This window comes from Bos grunniens, chromosome 11 (genome assembly GCF_055505025.1).
Source record: "Bos grunniens cultivar Pamir isolate PY7600 chromosome 11, Bosgru_T2T1.0, whole genome shotgun sequence".
Classification (NCBI taxonomy): domain Eukaryota; kingdom Metazoa; phylum Chordata; class Mammalia; order Artiodactyla; family Bovidae; genus Bos; species Bos grunniens.
This window is the reverse complement of record NC_141175.1, coordinates 24,906,910-24,925,658: the sequence shown is the minus strand read 5'-3', so window position 1 is coordinate 24,925,658 and position 18,749 is coordinate 24,906,910. Positions and strand designations below refer to the sequence as shown.

Below are 18,749 nucleotides of genomic sequence, written 5' to 3'. Positions count from 1 at the left end.
TGCATTGATTGATGAATTTCTGTTCATTTACTTTTCCCCCCATTAGATAAGGAGTCCTTTTACCCACTGATAGATGTGAATTGGTGGGTGGACAGCGCAGTGATTTTGGCTCGCTGCTCTGGTGCTTTGACTGTTTCATCAGTGAAAACTTTGAAAAATTTACTGGGAAAATCATGTGAATGGTTTGAACCGTCGCCTCAAGTCACCGCTACCCATGATGGGGGGTTTTTAAGTTTGGAGGTAATTCTTTCCTTTTTAAAGCAACAAGTGTGTTTGAGAGTAGTTGGGAAGATCCTCTGGAGAAGGGCGTGGCAACCCACTCTAGTATTCTTGCCTGGAGAATCCCATGGACAGAGAAGCCTGGCGGGCTACAGTCTATGGGATTGCAAAGAGTCAGACGTGACTGAGTGACTAAGCCTACTCACTACTAATGTGTATTACAAAAGAAATTTAAATGTCTGATTTTTAATTTTGAGTATCCCATTATTTAATCTTATCTTTTAAAACTAAAAGTTCGTTATTGGAATCAGCTTGAGTGCAGTATAAAAAAATCTATTGTTTAGTCAGTTTAAAAAATTACATTTGTATAAGAAAGAAAAACATTTTTAGTCATTTTGTTTTCTACAAAGCACTTTTCCCTAATGGACATGATAGACTACCCCCCCACCCAGATTAGTTATTTAAAAACATAAATAATATTACTACCAAAGAAATACAGTCTTTAGCCTATTTCTGTGAAATATGACAACTTAAAACTTTTGGTTCTTCTGTTAAAAAATACTTGTTTATCATGTCAAAAAAATTTGAGATGAGTGTAGTATTTTAAAGTTATGTTTTGGTCATTTAAAACTCTTATTTTATTTCCAAGTTAATGACCTTCAGTAGTTTTCACTTCAATGCAATTTGACAATTTTTTTTTTTACCTGTAAGTTTGGTACTGATTCTCAAGATGTTCTTTAAAGAAAATCATGTTTTAAAATCCAAGTCAACTCTGTTAAGTTTGGAATGAAGGTTATCTTTAGCAGGCAGCCTTCAGACTCAAAACTTTGTGCAGCTTCAGATATTGTTTAAAAGTTGGGCAGAAGGGTAGCTATTCTTGGTAGAGCAAATAAATACCTTCATGTTCATTTGCTAAATGGATTGAAACACATCATCTTTTCACAGCAGGTACAAAAATATCAAAAGAAAGAAATTAACATTCTCCTTTATTTCCCTAAAATAATTACCAAGCATACATTGTACCAGACCATATTAATAACCTGTTATTAAAGCAAGCTTTAGTTTTAGAGATTTGGAACCAGTGACTTGTGCACATATTTCTGGAGTTGTTGATGTATATAGAGTTTGTTGTTGGGTTCCTTTGAATTCCATGCTTAGTCTTAATCACACCACTGATGTAATGCATCAAACCAGAGTAGAATTAAAATGCTTTTTCTATTAGTTCTAAAATCTTGTCTTTAGTTCCTCACTGTTCATTTAACATCTTTTTCAATTCAGTGCGAGATTAAACTTGCCCCCAAACGATCTCGTTTGGAGACGAGGGCGGGAGAAGATGACGAAGAAGAGGATTCGGATTCTGATCAGGAAATCTCTGCCAAGACTCGCTACTTTGGCTATATAAAACAGGGCCTGTACTTAGTGACCGAGATGGAACGGTTCGCACCGCCCCGGAAACGCCCGCGAACCATTACTAAAAACTACCGCCTGGTGAGCCTGCGGTCCACGACCCCAGAGGAGCTCTACCAGAGGAAGGTGAGGGTGTCCTGTTACTGTGCATGGTCACAGATTCAGTTACGATTCTGTTGAGAAAAACACTATTTTTTTAATAAAGGAAGAAATTGAAAGAGGGATTGTTGTATCAGTATGTTGCAAACATGAGTATGATAAAGCTTCTGAAAATGCTGCTGCTCTTTGTGACTACTTGTGCCTGAGCGGTCACACAAAAGCGGTGGATGGGAGGTGAGCTCACCTGGACCATTGTCCCCTTGGTGGCTCTGCCCAGGTTTTCACTCCACTTCTTGTGGCCTTTGGCTCTCACCTCCTCTGTGCCGAGGACAGCTGTCTGCTCAGACTGCAGCTGGGGAGGGAAGAACTTGCAGGCTGGATTTCTAGTCGGGGGTTTGCCTGGGAATCAGATTCGATCAGCACTGAGTACTGCATGTGTCTGTGCTGCAGTGTCAGGAGAGGAGTCCTGGCAAAGGACTCTGGCTGTCGCCCTGTTTGTGCTGGCTTTGCTGTTTTACTCTGTAAGCACGGGCACTTTACCTCTGTTTCTCATTTTTCTGGTAAAGTGCTTAAATAGATGTTGATCTCTCTGGCCCTCATCATGTTTGTGAGCTTCCGGTGCCACAACAGGGCACGTGGGGGTGGTTAAGAGTGCGTGACCTCCACTATTGCCATTCATTCTGCCATCATCGTGACACTGCGACAGCTCAGTAACATCACATTCCTGTTCCATTTCCTTGTCCAAAGATCGAAAGTGAAGAGTATGAGGAAGCCTTGTCCCTGGCTCAGACCTACGGCCTGGACACTGACCTGGTGTACCAGAGGCAGTGGAGGAAGTCAGCGGTCAACATTGCTTCAATTCAGAATTACTTGGTATGTTTACATAGTTTGATAACATGTAGTGAGAGTCATAGCTCTTCCCCTGGTGGCTTAGATGGTAAGGAATCTGCCTGCAATGCAGGAGAACTGGGTTCAATCTCTGGGTTGGGAAGATCCCCTGAAGAAGGTAAGGTTCGTACTTACAGGACTATCTCATGGCTGTAGGGCTTCATATTGGAGTACTTTTCACTGATGACTTTTCTTTGTGAAGCGTTTTATTCAACCTGGAAAAATTACCTTGTTTCCAGGTTCTGTTGGCTCTGCAGCTGGATTGTTGGTACCAAAGACCTGTGTATGAATATTCCGTGATAAACCAGCCAAGTACCTGGTCTTGGCCTAACTCTTTCCCTTCATCTACCTCAGTCACCTCAGTTCACTGCCATGAGTCAGGGTCCTGTCAAGAGTCAGGAACCACACAGGAATTTGAAGAGAGACAGTTTTAATACAGAGAATTATTTTCTGGTAACGAGACATTAAGTATATGAGGGCAAAGATAACTCTAAGGAATAACCTGGGGCTGAAGGGAATGTTTCCAAGGAGGTAGAAAACTCAGAGGGGAGGTGGTGATCAGCTGGAGGCTGGTAAGTAGGAAACGCCCCCACTAGCAAGAAGACTGGTAGATAAGGAACCATGGCCAGGATGGAACAGAAAAAAATTCCCCCTGGAGTACAGGCAAGCCTAGTTTAGGAAGCTTCCCATTCAGGTGTCTGGGAGGTTCACTGGGGAGGAGTCTGTCCATGGGAGTGCAGTCGATGCTAAGTGGGAAGTTGTCCTCTGAAAGAGGAAGCTGGCAGAAAGCATCGCAAGATGGTCCCTGCTGGCAGTGCTGGCTACCCAGACACAGGAGAGGTTCTTCCTCTGCAGGGCCCGCCCCCTGCAGCACCCTCTGTTGACAAAGCTTAGTATCATGTCGGCCCCAAATGGGAGATGCTGTTTCTGTCTCTTAGCTAGCTTTGAAGAATGCTTTTGAAGCTGAGAGGCAGCTTTTTGCTTAAATTCTTTTTGCTTAAATTCTACAACTGTATCCTCCTTACTACCACGTTACCACAGTTACAGTTCCTATGCAGCTTGTTAATTTGGATCCTTGGTCCGTTTGTAAGAAGTAGTTGAACGCATTCCTATTTTTAGGACTTCTCATTTAGGAAGGAAAATATGTTTACATTTAGAAATATTCTAAGAAATGTTGGGAAATTTTCGTGGTAATTGTTTTCCCTAAATTTATGTACCTGAGTAATTAAAAAAAACAATCTGAAAAAGTTGTATGTAAGACATTGATGCTTTAAACCAAACAGAAAGATAAACTGTTAATACAAATATGATATTAGAGATAAGAGAGCATGAAGGATATTGAAATAAAGGGAGAAGACAAAGTTGCTTGTGTTTTCTTTAGAATATCAGAACACCTAACCTATTTTATCTTTCTTCCTTCTTTTGTGACTCAGGACAGTGAGCTCATGAGTTCATGTATATTCACTTAATGGCCTTTCCTGTAACACAGTAAAAGGCAGTTTTGGTCTCTGATGGAGTTGACAGATGTTGAAGAGATAAATCATGTACTTTTTTTTTTTAATTGGGGGAAATGCTTAATTCAGCAAAATAGATAGGAAGTACAGAGTAGAAGCTCTATGCCAGAGATGGTGAAGGGGTACTGGAGTGGCATAAATATGGCCTTGCTTTTAGGGAGCTTTTAATCTTACTGAGAAGACAAGCTTCATGCCTAACGTACTTTGACCATACAAGTGATTGCAGACAAATGCTATGGGAACCCAGTGAAGGTAGCAATAATGTTAGACTCTGCTATGGAAGTCTTTATATAGGAAGATGTTTGGGGCAGGGATTGGAAAGGATTCAAAGTAGAGTTAGAAGAGATGAAGGCATTGTTAATGGGACCAGTGGTATGAGCAAATTAAGGGAAAATGAGCTTGACTCAGAAGGCTGGTGACTAATCTGTCTTATGCATTGCTGTATTTTCATGGCACACAGACGGTACTCAGCAAATATCTCTTGGGTGAATAAATGGGGTCTGTAAGTAAACCAGTCTGTTGGATGTGATATTCTGTGATAGTGGACACTGGGGCCTATGATTAGGTAGATACTGATTTGGGCTCAAGTGGGAAACCTTTCCAGGGTGTTATGTGTTGATGACATGGACTGGTATGGAGGCCACAGACGTGGAGAAGGAGATGTGAAATCAGAGACTCCTGAGGAAAGAATTGATACGAGAGAATGTGTAAAGGAACATAAAGGGTATGAGCCAGATTTTACTCTAAATTTGTATCCACAGAGACTCAAGGAAGAGAGCAAGTCAGGGATTTCAAATGGAGTCAGAGAAAGCTGTTGGGAGGGAAGAATGGCCCTTGGTCTTCCCAGAGAACAGCATGGCGTGATTCTTCATGATTGAATCATCGTCTGTGCTTTGGGGTACAGCTCATGGCCAAGTAAATACAGAACTTTGAGGTACTAAACAAAACATTAGTTTTGTTTCAAGGTTAAACATGTTTGTCACAGTAGGATAAATCTTGTCTTACTTTTTTATTTTCTGTTCTTTCATACAGCCCAAATGCAAACTAAAGAACAACTAAAAAATTTGGAAGATCTATGTTTCCAAAAAAAAGTCATCTGAGTTTTGTGTTTCAGTGTGTTTCATTAGAAGAAGGAAAGCAGGTGGAATCATATTCCCTATATTCAGTTTTAATCACCATTAGGAAAAAAGCTTTTTAATGGTGAGGTGCTCCAGCAGCTGCCTGTGGCCAAGTTCTTAGGTAGCTAGCTGTGATTCTGGAAGGCAGTTCTCAGGTGCTGTCAGATGTCATGGGTTTTTTAATGCCTCTGCTTTTTATTTTCTCTGTGTCCAGAGTAAAATAAAGAAACGATCCTGGGTTCTTCACGAGTGTTTGGAAAGAGTTCCTGAAAATGTGGATGCCGCCAAGGAACTGCTTCAATATGGATTAAAAGGCACAGACCTGGAGGCCCTTTTAGCCATAGGGAAAGGAGCAGATGATGGCAGGTTGGTTACAGAAAGATTTGGATTCAAAAGTGAAGGTGACTTTGTAAAAACTTTTAAAACTGAGACATTGGAAAGGGTCAACTTTTCTTTATTTAGGTTACTGTGCAATGGAGCAGTTGATTTGACTAATGCTTTTTTTAATCTGAGGTCACAGTTTTCTTTCTTCTGAGTGAAATATGTTTACATATGATAGCTTGATGCTGAGAAAAGAGCAAATTCTACATACATTTATTGAATACTGGCAGTGTCTAAGCTGTGGATTTAAGGTGATGCATACCTGGGCTTGCTTACTGGTCAAATGAACCACCGTAGGCAATCCTGAGTTTCATTCACTTTCTTTATCTGTATCGTTGTATCCTTCCTCAGAGCATTATCTTAATTAAATTATTTATCTTGTGAAACCACCTCATAAACTTTTAAGCACCATACAAATGTCGGTTAATAACAATAATCAAGTTATTTGACAGGGGCTGCTGTTCATCAGGCATTTGGAAGATTATATCCATGGTATATAAATGTGATGGTGTGTTTGATAAGTAATTTAAATGAAACCAGCCTTCATTACCATTTTAAGACCTTAAATAGAAGTGATTCACATTATAAATTCTGGGCAACATTTTCTTCATAGGCTGTTTCACATTGCAATAATGTAACCTCCCATGTTTTCCTAAGCAGCTTTCATTTTCTTGGTATTTAGAGTTTCTACATGTGATGATTACAGATGACTTCTTGCCCACCTCATGGATATAAATGAGAGAATCACTTTGGTTATAACGTATAGCCAAATCTTTCTTTTAAACGGTTGGTTATTTCTGTTTCTGCAGAAACCAACTTAATAAAATCAAAGTAGGGAAAAGTACTTCTTCACTATATGAAATATATATATATATATATAAAGAAAACACACTCCAAAGAAATTTGAGTTTTCTTTTTTTCCTCACAGATTTACACTCCCTGGTGAGATGGACATTGACAATATCTCCTATGAGGAGCTTTCCCCACCTGAAGAAGAACCTGCCGAGAAGAAAAAGGAGAAGGAGCTCAAAAAGAGACGAGAACTACTTAAATTAGTGAACTTTTCAAAGTAAATGATATATTACTGTTCATTTGGTAATTTCTTTAAAACAGTGATCTGAGTGTGTTCCTTACTAGTGATAACTGCTCTGCATTATTTCTGCAGCTCAAGTCAAATGCATTTAGTATTGTGCCCTTGTACTTTTGTGTGTTGTCCCATGAGTTTGGGGCTTAATGGAATATTGATCATTTTTATTCTATTTTAGATCATAGAGAAATGTGCTTCCAGGTAAATATAAGTGACCTAATACAGTTTTTCAAAACAGGTTAACGCTGGAACAAAAGGAACTTTGCCGTTGTAGACTGAAATTATTAACCTACTTAGATCGGCTTGCAACATATGAGGTAAAGGAGTGGTTTTAATCAAAGCAATTATGTTCATTCCATCTGTCATTACACATGCTGTGGCTGCCTATCCTGTGGGATATTCCTGGTCTTTAGAACTATTTATGTGGGAAAAATTTGCACAGAAGCACATTCTCTTGTATATCATTTTTGCTAAAAATTAGGGATTTGTGAGAGGCCAGAAGTTGCTTTGTTAGTCTAGGGAGTAGAAATGTGTGTGTTATTTCAGCATTTGTGTTTCCTAGATTTACAATCCTTTTCATTTATTTTTATTTTACATTTAAACTTTTGGTTATGGTAGATAGCTGTCTATAGTAGCAAATTCAGTATCCACTGGGGTTTAATAATCCTAATATGAATATTATGACCTGCTTTATTTTAATGATTTATTAATGTCTTGAATTTAGTTGGCTAAACTTCGATCCTAATGATGGCCAAAATTAGACACTTGAACTTAGAGCAAACTTCAAAATTGTTTCTTCAGGGCAGCAAACACAAATGTCCCATGTTGGACATTTCAGTAGTGCCCTGTCCTGTCAGATTTGTTAGAGGTGTGAGAAGCATTTCACAAAATATACATAGTTTAGATTGCTTTTCATGTGACCCTCATAGTTCACGTTACCCAGGATTTAGTATAAATTTCTCACCTTTTGAAGGGCTTCCCTGGTGACTCAGATGGTAAAGAGTTGACCTTCAGTGCAGGAGACCCAAGTTCGATCCCTGGGTTAGAAAGATCTCCTGGAGAAGGGAGTGGCTGCTTGCTCCAGTATTCTTACTTGGAGAATTCCATGGACAGAGGGGCTTGGCAGGTTATAGTCCACACGGGTCGAAAGAGAGTCGACAGGGTTTCACAGTTAATACTTTCATTTACACTTTCTCACCTCTGAAGTTTGACTGCGTTTGCAGGTTGCTTCCTTCGTCTGTCTGAACCTCCCTTTTAGGGGCATACCTTGACTCTTGGTACGGGCACATAATAGGATCGCAGTACATGCCATGTGTAGTAATGTGATACATGGCCCCAGAACAGTGGAGATACTTAGTACTCCTGATGCCTGTAGGCAAAGAAAAGCACTTGATTCTCCATCAGTAAATAGAACAAATATTTTCAAACAAAATACTAGTGACAAGAGAACTATTTCTATGTCTTTTAGAAAGCATGGTAATTTTATATCATTTATATATCATTTCATACAAACAAGTTACAAAACATTTCTAATAGTTTTATCTGTAGTACAACTAGCTTGACTGTTGGCTGGTCATATTATTTTAAAGCATATTCCTTTATTATTCTGAGTTCTATGATATTTAGAGGTAATATATAAAATTGCTGATGCTGGTACAGCTATAGTTTATTATTTTTTATACTTAGTTTTAGTTTCACTGATGAGATCTTTAAAAAGTTCCATAAAATGTTCAGAGTTTCATTATCCAGTTAATTTTCTGTTTTTATTCTTTAGTTATTGAATCACTATTTCCTATTTGACAGTAGTAAGTACATTTATTATTACATGGTAATAGTGACATTTAAAGTATTTGTTGAGCCCACAAAAAGAGAATTAAGCTGAGCTTTTTAAAAGTAGGTGAAGTTGATGAATTTGGCCATTAAAACTTAGAAATGAAGATATTCTAATGTAACAGCTAACCAGCTAGATCATGGTAGAGGTAGGTGTTGCATTTTAATCGCAAGGCGTGGCTTATTTTATTACTGTGATAAATGAGATTAAAATGGATTCATTTAAATTTTACAAGAGTGCCTATTTTACACCAGATGTCATGCCAGTGCTGGACATAGAGAGATGAACAAGGGATAATCCTTGTGGAGTCCTCATTATATGGGCAGTAAGTGATGATAATGAAGCTATGAAGAATTGATGGAGCATAATGGAGAAAAACATTAAATTTTCCCTGGGGATGTCCGAGAATATTCTTATGTAGAAAGTGGTATTCAACTAGTCCTTAAAAAAAGGAAGGGTGGCTTAGGGGGCTATAGGACTACCAGGTAGGAGACGCGAGCATGGATGCTCCATAAGGGTAGTGGCCTTGTCTTACTTGCTGCAGTATCCCGCAATGCTCCGTACAAGACCTGGCTTGTTGAGGAGATTAGGAAGAAAGATTTGTTGAGGAAACCAGTAGGTATGGGAATACCTTAAAAATATGAACAGATTTGTTGAGGACTTCTGTTTGTTAGCCAGTGTCTTATGTACTTAATTCAGGTTATTTCTTGACAACCCTTTGAGGAAGGTGATGTATCCTCTCAATTTTATGGATGTGAGGCTTTAAGAAGGTAAGTATTTTGTCTAAATCAGTAGGAAGCAAGAGCCTCCTGTGAACATCCTTTTTCTTCCTTCTTTTCCTATCTCACTAGGTTAATGCAGTTAACAAATATTATTGGTTATTTACTCTGTGAAAGGCAGCATGCTAGGTATCTGGAAAAGTGAAAATGAAAGAAAGTGTTAGTCGCTCAGTTGTGTCCCGACTCTTTTTGACCCCGTGGACTGTAGTCCACCAGGCTCCTCTGTCCATGGAATTCTCCAGGCAAGAATACTGGAGTGGATTGCCATTGCCTTCTCCAGGGGATCTTCCCGACCCAGGGACTGAACCTGGGTCTCCTGCACTGAAGGCAGTCATCTGGGGTTTAGCATTAACACGAGAGACATGAGCCTGAAGTCATCTGCTGCGGTGGGGAGACCTACGTTGCCGCCGCCGTGGCTGGCTCCTCTCTGTCCTCAGTGTTTCAGCTTCGCTGCCCACAGGGAGGCCTTCCTGTGTGTTGACACCCTTCCTATGTGTTGGGCATTACCTGTTCCTATTGCCGTTTGTCTTCCCGACTCGATTTTAGAGCTCCTAGGAGAGCAGGGAGGGTGTATGGTTCACGGTATCAGCACTGTCTGTCACAGTGCCCCTAGCACATAATTGACACCTAATAACTATCTGATTAAAGAATGAGTCGTTTCATCTGCAATTCACATGGATCACTCCAGCAGTAGTAGAGTTAGTCCAGAGTTGCACACAGATGTGGCAGGTGCTCATGGTACACATCCGTGTGTAACTCTTGCTTCCTTGTTTTTACCAGGTGGTGAATTTGGGTTGTCCTCCTATAATTAATTTCATAGCCTATTTCATTTACTTCTGGATTAAAAAAAAATGAACAGCATTTATAAATACAGCCATTTTCCAAATAAAGGCAAGAGTGCAGATGTAGTACTTTAGTTAACAGTTGAGAGTTTAATTTAGACCGTATTTATTTAGGTAAGCAGAGCTGTAACGGTTTTTAGCATAGTCTTGTCACCCACGTTTAAAAGCCTTTTCATAAAATCATGGCTTCCCCTCAGGAAATCCTTGGAGTACCTCATGCATCTGGACAGAGATACGATGCTGAATTCTTTAAGAAGTTCAGAAGTCAGAATATTGTTCTCTCAGCAAGAACTTATGCTCGGGTAATTTCTTGTTTGTGACTGAAACAATTATAGTTATTAACACTTTCAAGTCTTTGAGCCATGCTGTTAATGTTACTATGTGTGCATATATCATTACATTTCCTTTTTAAAAAATTGTAATAGTAATAAATGTAGAGAAAATAGAGTCATGTTAAAAATATTTTTTTCATCATTCAAGACTTTAAAAAATAATTTTTAGAGCACTAGATTGAGAAATGTGATACAGACCTGAAAAATATAAGGAATATTTCAAACCACTTCATATCAGAACTGCATTAAAAAAAGCTAATTGTAAGGTTTTGATGTTGTCATACAAGGTCACTTATTTATTTCTAAGGTTCAATTTAGAAGTGTACCCTTGCCTTCTGTACAGGAGAGTAATGTGCAGGCCCTGGAAATTCTGTTCACTTACCATGGGTCTGACCTGCTTCCTCACCGCCTGGCGATTCTTTCCAACTTCCCAGAGACCACATCACCACACCAGTATTCTGCTTTGCTGCCTGAAGCTTGGTATGCACTCTGTTCACTTTATTTTTTAAATGAGAATTTTTGTTTTATGCTAAATATTAAAAAAAATTATAATCTACTTAAACTTTTTTCTGATTATAAAATTATTTCTAAATTATTTTAAAGTGATTCAAATGTGTCAGCTTAACAAGACCACTTTAACTTAAGGAACATGAACTTTACTTTCTTTTTTTCTCCTTGAAAGTCTCCTGCTACTGAAAAAAAAGAGAGGAAGACTCATAGTTTTATTGCTGTATACTCAGTATGTACTGTTTTATGGTTGAGAGTAGTTTTTAGGATAACAGTATCTGTTTAAATTAGTTTTATCTTTTAGAAGTTGAAATGTAGTTCTGACAACATTTAGTAGGTCCAGTGAAAAGTGAAAGTGAAGTCGCTCAGTCGTGTCCAATTTAGTAGCGACCCCATGGACTCCAGGGGACCCAGGAATGTTCTGGTGGTCCTGCTTAAGTGCAGCCAGGATTTGAATCTATGTTAGAGTTAGGTCAGTAAGCTCTAAAAAATAGAAGTTATAAACTCCCTATTGTGTGTTTCTATTAGTACTAAAAATGTAATTCTGTATTATGATAAAAGTGAACAGAAAGGAAAACCTTGGGATGTACTATTTATTTTCAAACAATTTCTTTTAGATCTGAATGGTGATAAATAAATGCATTTTATAAATATGTATTTATAAATATTTCAGAATATAATTATTTTTTGCCTATTTGCAAAATAGATCTAATCTGAATGGTAATGACATTTTTCTACTGTAAATTGTTAGTATAGAGAATGGGTCATTATCTTAAAAGTTTTTTCAAAAGGTAATTTCTTCTTAGATTTGAATGCATTTTTTGGCATTGTCTTCTGATGAGTGTTTAGATAAACATTTGATTTTAAACTAAAATTTCAGAATTGGATTGCAGAATAGTTTTACAATGCCCAGTGTTGCTGCTGCTGCTGCTAAGTCGCTTCAGTTGTCCAACTCTGTGCAACCCCATAGACGGCAGCCCACCAGGCTCCCCCGTCCCTGGGATTCTCCAGGCAAGAACACTGGAGTGGGTTGCCATTTCCTTCTCCAATGCATGAAAGTGAAAAGTGAAAGTGAAGTCTCTCAGTCGTGTCCAATTCAGTAGCGACCCCATGGACTGCAGCCCACCAGGCTCCTCCATCCATGGGATTTTCCAGGCAAGAGTACTGGAGTGGGGTGCCATTGCCTTCTCTGTGCCCAGTGTTATGTATTGTTTTTGAATGCCTATAGTTCCTGCCATAACTGATTTAAATTGTAATAATAGCTCAGGTATATCATTGCAGCAGAGAATAATTAGATATTATTTTGAATCTTTCTTGTGGGATGTGTTGCTTAGACAAACTTTGAAAAGACTGATTTCTTGAGTCCTTAAATTATATTCATTTTAAACATAATGAGAAAATAAAGATTTTGTTGTTGTTGTTAATCTGTTTGTCAAGTCTTTTCACCTTGAGTATATTTTTGCTATAGTTAGAAGGAGGAAGAACAATAGGTTTTAATAGTAATGTTTCTGTCTCCTTATAATTTTATATAACTGCAAAGCAAAATTACAGTTATGTTTGAGGTATAGCTTCTGTGAGGTTTCATTAATTAGTCCTTTCTGTATATTCTCATAATGCTTTTGTCCATTCTTATAGCACTTTTTATGTTGTATTATAACCAGTCATCATTATTACTGCTTTTCTGCCCCCTGTTCTCTTCTTTAATAAACATCCAGCCTTAAACTCACTCTAAGGCAGAGGCCGTGTTTTCCTGAGTTTTCAATTTCCAGGGTCTAGGTGTTTGTCTAGTGGGTTCTCTAAAGTTGTTTGCTCCATTTACAGAAAAGATTAAAGGATGTCCTGAAGGGGTTGCAAGTTTCACCAAGACTCCCAATGCCTTAAAGATTCAATTGCTGTTTTAGCCCATAGCTGAAGCTTGCAGTCTTTAATCCTAGTTCAAGTTTTACTCTAATGGACACGTGGTGGTGGTGGTTTAGTCGCTAAGTTGTGCCTGACTCTTGCAACCCCATGGACTGTAGCCTGCTAGGCTCCTCTGTCCTTGGGATTCTCCAGGCAAGAATACTGGAATGGGTTGCCATTTCCTTCTCCAGGGGATCTTCCTAACCCAGGGATCGAACTCTGGTCTCCTGCATTGCAGGCAGATTCTTTACCAACTGAGCTAATGGACATGTAGATTCATAAAATGCAACTTGAGACTTATTTCCCTTTTAGGAAATACATTCTTTGAGGATTTGGTATTCAATACCTTTTCAAATCACTTGGAAGCATTGGGTCAGGTGGACACTAAGTGTCTGTTTGTTGGAATGTTGACTGAGCCCCTTCCACATGCCTGGGGCTGTAGTTGGGGTTTTGACATGACTGAACACAGTTCGTCTTCAGCAGGAATCATCACATGTGCTTTACATCACATATGCTTTATGCACAAACAGAAGTTCCTGCTAACAGCATCATGCTTTCAAACTGAGGAGGAGATGAGTTGAAAAGACTCTAAATCTGCAGCCTTTTTTCCTTTCTCCTCAGTTAACAATGTTTGCCAGCTTGTGAAATGATCTTGCTACTTTCTTGTTTACTGCCCTGAACAGCTGTAGAACTTTCTTTGTGCATGCCTTCTTTGTCTTTTAGCGTACGCATTGCTCAGTGGCAGAGCCTGCATTTCATCCTGCTTTATCTTCCCTTGAGCCCCCCAACTTGTATTTTGCAAGTAGTAATGACTCTTTAATTATCCATTGAATTGATTGGAAACCAGTCACTGAGCTCAAAATGTATGGCTCCCAAACACGGAGTGGCGGTTCACTCTGGTGCACTGACTGTCTCCTGAACTTGTGAGGCCTGCTCCCTCCTCAGGGTTTTTCAAGGTCATTGTTCCCCTGTGTGGGGTGCCCTTCTCCTGGGTCTCCATATGACTCAGCCTCTTACTTCCTTCTGTATTTTGTACTCAAAGACTCCCTCTTCAAAACACCTTTCTCAACCCCTCTTTCCCTTTGCCTCTACCTCCTCCTCACTCTTTGCCCTTATCCGAGTTTTCTTTTCTTCATAGCATTTACACCTAACATCATATTTTATCATTTATTTGTATAGTGAAGTCAGTCAGTCGTGTCCGATTCTTTGTGACCCCATGGACTGTAGCCTACCAGGCTCTTCCATCCATGGGATTTTCCAGGCAAGAATACCAGAGTGGGTTGCCATTTCCTTCTCCAGGGGATCTTCCTGACCCAGGGATCGAACCCTGGTCTTCTGCATTGCAGGCAGATGCTTTATCCTCTGAGCCACCAGGGAAGCCCATAAATATGATAAAATCATATTTTATCATTTATTTGTATAACATATAATTTATTTGTCTTATCTACTTTTATCTCGTCTCCCTTCGCTCTTCTATTTACGATTTTACTCTCAATTTAAGTCCTTTTTTCCTGCTTTATTTTCTTCCTAGCATTGATCAGTAACTTAGTTTGTGTTTTACTTATTCACTTGTTGATTATGTTTATGCTTCAAAAATGTCACCTCCTGTAGCACAAGGTTTTTTGTATGTTTCTTCCCTTCCTTAGCCCGTGAACTTAGAATCGTTCATGGCATGTTGTAGGCCCTCAGTAAATACTTATTGAATGAATGGACAAATGAATTAATTAATTAATATAAAATCTGTAAGGAAAGGATTTTGTGTCTTGTTCACTAATGTAACCTCAGTGTTAGAACACCTTGGGATCAAAAGCAGTAACTCAGGAAGTTGTTTTGATGGATGGATGTGAATGGAAGGGCAGGTGGGTTTTACATTTTAGGGTTCAAGCTATTTAGAATATAGATTAATAGTAGTGCACGTGTGCATGCTAAGTTGCTTCAGTCGTTTCCAACACTATGGACTGTAACCCACCAGGCTCCTCTGTCCATGGGGATTCTCCAGGCAAGAATACTAGAGTGGGTTGCCATGCCCTCCTCCAGGGGATCTTCCCAACCCAGGGATCAACCCAAGTCTCTTGTATCTTGTGCATTGACAGGCAGATTCCTTACCACTAGCACCACCTGGGGAAGCCCAAAAAGTAGTAGTAAATTATGCCAAATAGTTGACCTTTTACCTAATCTATTTTGAAATCCATTGACAAAATGTTTGCCTTGGCATTTAACCAAAGTTTGATTAACTAATTTTGATTGAAGCAAATTTTTTAGTTATGACTGCCGTGAAACTTCTTTGGTTTGTGTTACTTTAGTGTTTTATATTGTCAGTCTTGCATCATCATGTGTATTTGACATTGGTGAAGAGTCACCAAGTAGTAGAAGACTTTGAAATTACGTTTTCTGTCATAGGTGATAAATCCATTTGTTACCTACTGATCCTTGGTTTGTCTGTGCTGTAAGACATTTACATTTTATATTCTATTGGACTGTTTTAGTTTTAAAGACAAAGGCGACATTTCTTACCATCTTTGTTAGCTTTCACAATTTATGGTAATAGGTTTTATTTATTTATTTTTTTTGGTGGAAGAGAACTACATTTTGACTTTGAGTATTTTTGATGCTTATAGCCTGTTTTAGAAAGTCTATTTAGGTTTTTTATTTATGCCTCTTGTTTTATTGTAGAATCTTTCCAGAATGATGAGAGCACTCTAGTTTAAAAGGTTGTGTTTAAAACAGTTACCTGTTGAAATAGTAAGGCAGACGGATAAGAGTATTGAGTCTAGCTGGAGCCAAGTTGCTTAGATTTCTGATCTTGGACACATTTCCTAACTGCACCTCAGCCTTCATACCTGTAAAATGGGGATGACTATAGCACTTCATAGCATTGTAAGAATGTCTGAGTTAATGTAAGAATGTCTGAGTTAATGTATATAAAACAGTGGGAACAGTGCTTGGCACCAAGTAATTGCTATTTAAAGCTTAAGAACTTAAGCAGACTTAAGTCTGCTTAATGCAGTCTCCCATGCTAAGGCCTTGGCCTTATATATGTCATAAATAATTATTTTAAACTTTTTATTGGAATATTTTTATAGTTACAGAAAAGTTGCAAAAATAATACAGTAAGTTCCCATATACCCTTTACCTGCTTCCTCTTCCTTTTTACATAATCATAGCACATTTTTCAAAACTATGAGATTATTGCTGGAATAATCCTGCATATAACGTAACATACGCATTCCTAAAAATCACTGCACCATGCAAAAAGTGCCATGAGAACCACAGAGCTTAAGGGGAGAGTGGGGTTCATGGAATAAAATTAGGAATGTAATAAAAATTGTGCTATAGTTTTACGTGTATTAAATGATTATGAAACACATAAATACTAAAATATGGCACTGGACAAAGACCTGAAAAAGGCAGCTGTGGAAGTGGGTGTTGGAGCAGTTGCAGTGTTATTGGAAAGTGGTTTGTGTTTTGAAAACATAATGAAACAGACCATATGATAATAATAGTTAAGAAACTAAACTACATATTTATTTGGATTTAACGAGATTTTCTCAAAATATCATTTTTCTGTTGCAGTATCTGATCTAGGATACCACATAGCATTTAAGACTTCATTTACTTTCTCGGAATATATGGAAATAAACTGTCATTTAGTACCTGTCACTCATGATGTTCTTTGACACATGTATTTATTAGACAGTGAATATTGATACCAATATTTATATTCCTGGATTGTCTCCAGAATCAGTAAGGAAAGATTGAATTATATTTAGCATATATTGGGATATTGCAATATTCAAAGTATTTTATAATATAAGTGGCAAACCTCTGTTGATGGAAATAGAGTATCCTGAATACCTCATTCTTTTCATCATCCTTGAAAAGCTGTTTCTATAGTAACTTGGCAGTTTGTTTGCTTGTGAATATCTACGTTTAGTCAGATTATTTGATTGAAATTTTGACTGAAAAATCTGCTATAATATGCAGATGGGCTGTGCTGTTCAAACTACGAAAATGTGTTTTAGACATTTCCATTTTCTTTTCAGGGTTTGAGATTACTTGTGTTATTTACTGACTTAATTCTGACCATTCTCTACCTTTCAGTTCCACAGCAATTTATGTGATATATTTCTAAGGCTGAAAGTAAGAAGTGGCTGAGTGAAGAATTTTGTCACCAATTGTTTAGATAGAATAGAATGTTAACCTAATCTTAGGTCTGTATAGACCTAGTCCCATATTTAGAACTGCTCCTTCGTTTAGAACAGCCTTGCAAAGCCGTCTGATAAATAGTGTGGCAAACCAGCGCATGGAAGTCTCTTCCTGTGACTTGCAGATCCAGGCCTTTTTATGCTGTGTGTACTTCCATTTAACTTGTGTATTTGTCCCGGCATTTCATTCACTTGCTAACCCTCAGTCATTTCCTGCTTTTTCTCAGGCCTTAGTCCCCTTGATGATCTCTACCCTACTTGATAATGCACCAGGAAATCCACGTCCTCAGAAATTTTCTCATTTTCATTGGGAAATGTTATCTGGTAAATTAAGTTTTGCACCCTTTTCTCATCACTCCCCGCAAACTAGAAAACCTTTGGATGACCAATTTGGAATATATTTTTGTCCTCGGAGGTCGCTAGTATCCTATGGCAAGTTTATTTATTTATTTATTTATTTATTTTTTATGACCAGATTAACAAATATTTCACAATCAAGTGCTTTGAATATAGTGATGGATGCAGTGACTGTCAGATGAATGAATGATGGTTAGGTGAAGAAATCTGGAAAACACAAGGGATTGGTGTAGCAAAGTAAATAAAATGTACACAGAAGCGTTCTTTTTTGAACCAATCTGGAAAGGCAACCTGTCTTTGAGTTTTCATACTGCAAGAAAGGTAATCAACTGGTTGGAATTCTATCGTTGTCTTTAGGGTGATTATATGTATATCATTAGTGTATTTGTGGGTCATACTTTTGACGTGTGTATTTTTGACTCTGTGTTAAGCATAGGGGCCATTAGGGCCATTTGACCTTCATATGACTTTTTATTTAATCTTTTCTTTTAAATTGTAAAATATGTACAAAATTTACCATCTTGACCATGTTTCAGGGTATGGTTCAGTAGTGTTAAGTACCTTCACGTTGCTGTGCACCCAGCTTCCAGAATGCTTTCTGTCTCGGGAAACAAACTTATTAAATGGCAACTCCCCATTTTTCTCTGAGCCAAGCCACTGACAACCACCATTTTACTTTCTCTTTTATGAATTTGACTATACAGTATTTGTCTTTTTGTGACTGGCATAATGTCCTCAAGGCATAATACACTTTTAGTAAAATTAATATCACAATTAAATAAGATTTAGAGTGACTGGCCACCTGTGGGCCATGTTTCTATTTATGCTGCAAAAGTATTTCTTAAATGAAGGATGAATGTGAGTTCTATTTCAGGGTGGGACGTTAGAGCACCATTATTATCTGACTCCCTGTGGAGAGCCTCTTCGTCATCCTTTGGTGATAAAGAGGGCATCCAAATGAAGAGAACTTCTAATAACTCTCTTCTAATACTCTGTCTTCTAAATCTTGGATTTGAATAGCCAAATATGAAGACTTTCCTGTTCCTCCAACAACATAAAATTTATGTTATAAAAGCAAAAGATCAATATGCATTTCATTAGAATTTTTAGGACAGACTTGATTTAAGTAAAAATAATTTACCTTTTAAATTAAATCATATAAATCAAATAAAGAATTTACCTTTAAAAAATCAGACGACATTATTCCTGTTTTTCAGTACTGAAAGGTAGATAAGAGTTTACCTTTTTCCTACACTTGGAGTTTCAAATTAGTAATATTTTATG

General features: G+C 38.1%; 1 protein-coding gene across 5 annotated transcripts in view; it reads left to right on the top strand.

Annotated features, from left to right (window-relative positions):
- The window catches only part of NBAS (NBAS subunit of NRZ tethering complex), a 329,576-nt gene that overhangs the window by 87,787 nt on the left and 223,040 nt on the right, over positions 1 to 18,749 (top strand). For all 5 annotated transcript variants that reach the window (XR_015135793.1, XM_086323557.1, XM_086323555.1 and 2 more), the window contains exons 14-21: positions 47 to 240; positions 1,498 to 1,752; positions 2,473 to 2,598; positions 5,460 to 5,611; positions 6,555 to 6,695; positions 6,952 to 7,030; positions 10,363 to 10,467; positions 10,841 to 10,977. Coding sequence is in view for 4 of the 5 variants with exons in the window: in XM_086323557.1 (XP_086179683.1) it covers positions 47 to 240; positions 1,498 to 1,752; positions 2,473 to 2,598; positions 5,460 to 5,611; positions 6,555 to 6,695; positions 6,952 to 7,030; positions 10,363 to 10,467; positions 10,841 to 10,977 (1,189 nt within the window). In the remaining variant the exon portion in view is untranslated. The remainder of the gene's footprint in view (positions 1 to 46; positions 241 to 1,497; positions 1,753 to 2,472; positions 2,599 to 5,459; positions 5,612 to 6,554; positions 6,696 to 6,951; positions 7,031 to 10,362; positions 10,468 to 10,840; positions 10,978 to 18,749) is intronic.